Here is a 1,800-nt window from a genome sequence, read left to right as displayed (position 1 = left end):
AGCGTTGCTATACCACTGGTTGAAGGACCGAGCAATGGAGCTCGGCAAGCCAAACTCAAACTCAAACCCTGTGGCGGGAAAAGCTGAGGCCCTAGAGCCCATATCCTCGGAACCTAAAACGGATCCGAGCAGAAAAACTTCAGGCTACGACAGACGAGTTTTCAAAAAAGAAATGTATATTCATTTCAAAAAGGCCCGTAGGCTAAGTACAAAATCCGGGTTTGGCCCTTACAAGTATGGGAAGCCATCCCGACTTTACAAGAAATGACAAAATTACATCGGAGGCTCGAGCTCGACCACCTCGGCCTCGGCAGTACCAGGAGTGGTTGGCTCGGCTGCCGGTACCTCTTCGATGGCCTCGGCAGCAATAGGAGTAGCCTCGGGGGCGACCTCGGTCACTTCGGGGACAGCTATGGTCGCCTCGGCCCCCGGAGTTTCTGCCTCCGCCTCCGGAGTTTCTGCCTCTGTTTCCGCCCTCCCTGCTCCCGGCTGGAGCAGGTTAACATCAAAATCCGGGAGAAGCCGCCGCAGCTGATTGCGGAAATTCCGGAAGCCTTGGATCAGCCCGTTCACGCCCTCCTCAGCCATGAGTTCGTGAAACTCTTCCGACTCACGGAAGAGCTTCACTGCGTTTTGGGCGTTCTCCCGGGCCTCTATCTCCCGGGCCTCGTGGTAAGCGGCTCTCCGCTCGAGGCCCCTCAGCTCCTGCTCGAGCTCCGAATGTCGGAGGCGGGCATTTCCCACCTCCTGCTCGCGGGAGGCCAACGCCTGCTCGGCCTTAGCCAATCGAGCCTCCGCGGCGCGCAGCTCGGACCTTGCCAATGCGTGCGCGCCCTTCTCTTCATCGAGCTCGGCGGTCAGAGCTCGAATCCTTTCATCGGATGCTCCGACCTTCTCTTGGAGCACCCGTTGTTCGGCCTCAGAGGCCTGGTACTTCTCTTCGGAGGCTTGGTACTTCGCCTCGGCGGCCATGTACCTTCTCTGGGCCTCCTCATAGCCGCGCTGGCACCTCCGGGCTTTCTCCCGGTATTCTTGAACCAGGTGCATCAGCATCTCCGTCTCGTGCAAATACTGTAAAGAAGACGAAAAGGAAAACATAAGGCGCCGCTAGTAGAAAAACAATACAGATTACTCAGGCGAAAAATTTCGCTTACCCGGACGGAGTTGCAGCGCGTAGCGTCCATAAAAGCGTTGTAGCTCATGGACTGCATTATGGCCCGGTCGGCCGGGAGCAGCGCGAGCCGAAAAACTTCGCGCGCCACTCGCGGGTTTTCGAGGGCCGAATCGCCCTCGAACACCGACCAGGTGGGTGCGAAGGGCACCCGTTCTTCCGAGCTCAAAGGGCCCGGGAGGCCAGCGCCATCTGGCCTAGGTGGAGCCGACCCCGAGGCTCCTTGACCGCTCCCCGGCTGGGAACTAAGGGGCTGGGGTCGGGCGAGCGGCTGGTCTAACCGCCGCACAACTACAGCGGGGCGTGCAACCACGGGACCCGCTGAACTCCTCCCCTGGTCGGCAACTGGAGCGTCCTGCCGACCAGGGACTTGCACCAAGGGCGCCGGGCATGGGGGCGCCATCGGGGTTCTGGAGCCCGAGCCCCCGGAGCCCGCGCCCTCTCTCCGATCAGCCTCAGGGCGCGCAGGCTGAGAAGGCCCCGCCTCGGAGATAGCGGGGCGAGAAGACCCCGCCTCGGGATGCGTAGGGCGGGAAGAGCCCGCCTCGGCCACCACCGCTGCCGAGGGAGTCGAGGTTACCGAGACCTTCTGCTTCTTTCTCGGCTCCGCGGGCTCCCCCGAGAGCTCG

At 61.6% G+C, this 1,800-nt stretch overlaps 1 protein-coding gene across 1 annotated transcript; it reads right to left on the bottom strand.

Annotated features, from left to right (window-relative positions):
- Positions 1–273: 273 nt before the first annotated feature.
- LOC149767893 (uncharacterized) lies at positions 274–1,434 on the bottom strand. Its single transcript, XM_089929374.1, has 2 exons — positions 1,155–1,434; positions 274–1,071 (listed from the first exon to the last, which is right to left on the bottom strand). The coding sequence occupies exons 1-2, from the start codon at positions 1,209–1,211 to the stop codon at positions 274–276; spliced, it is 855 nt and encodes a 284-aa protein (XP_089785500.1). The 5' UTR covers positions 1,212–1,434.
- Between the last annotated feature and the right edge of the window lie 366 nt (positions 1,435–1,800).

The sequence above is a fragment of the Phoenix dactylifera genome, chromosome 3, assembly GCF_051530095.1.
Source record: "Phoenix dactylifera cultivar Ajwa chromosome 3, Ajwa_hap1_PhDact_Kaust_v1.1, whole genome shotgun sequence".
Classification (NCBI taxonomy): domain Eukaryota; kingdom Viridiplantae; phylum Streptophyta; class Magnoliopsida; order Arecales; family Arecaceae; genus Phoenix; species Phoenix dactylifera.
Note: the sequence above shows the minus strand (reverse complement) of the source record. Positions and strands in the feature narration are given on the sequence as shown.

Excerpts from the sequence above, each read along its gene's own strand:
- LOC149767893 (XM_089929374.1), bottom strand. The coding sequence starts at position 1,211 with ATGCAGTCCATGAGCTACAACGCTTTTATGGACGCTACGCGCTGCAAC. Across the intron at positions 1,072-1,154 it reads CGCGCTGCAACTCCGTCCGG|TATTTGCACGAGACGGAGAT; the intron begins GTAAGCGAAATT and ends TCTTCTTTACAG.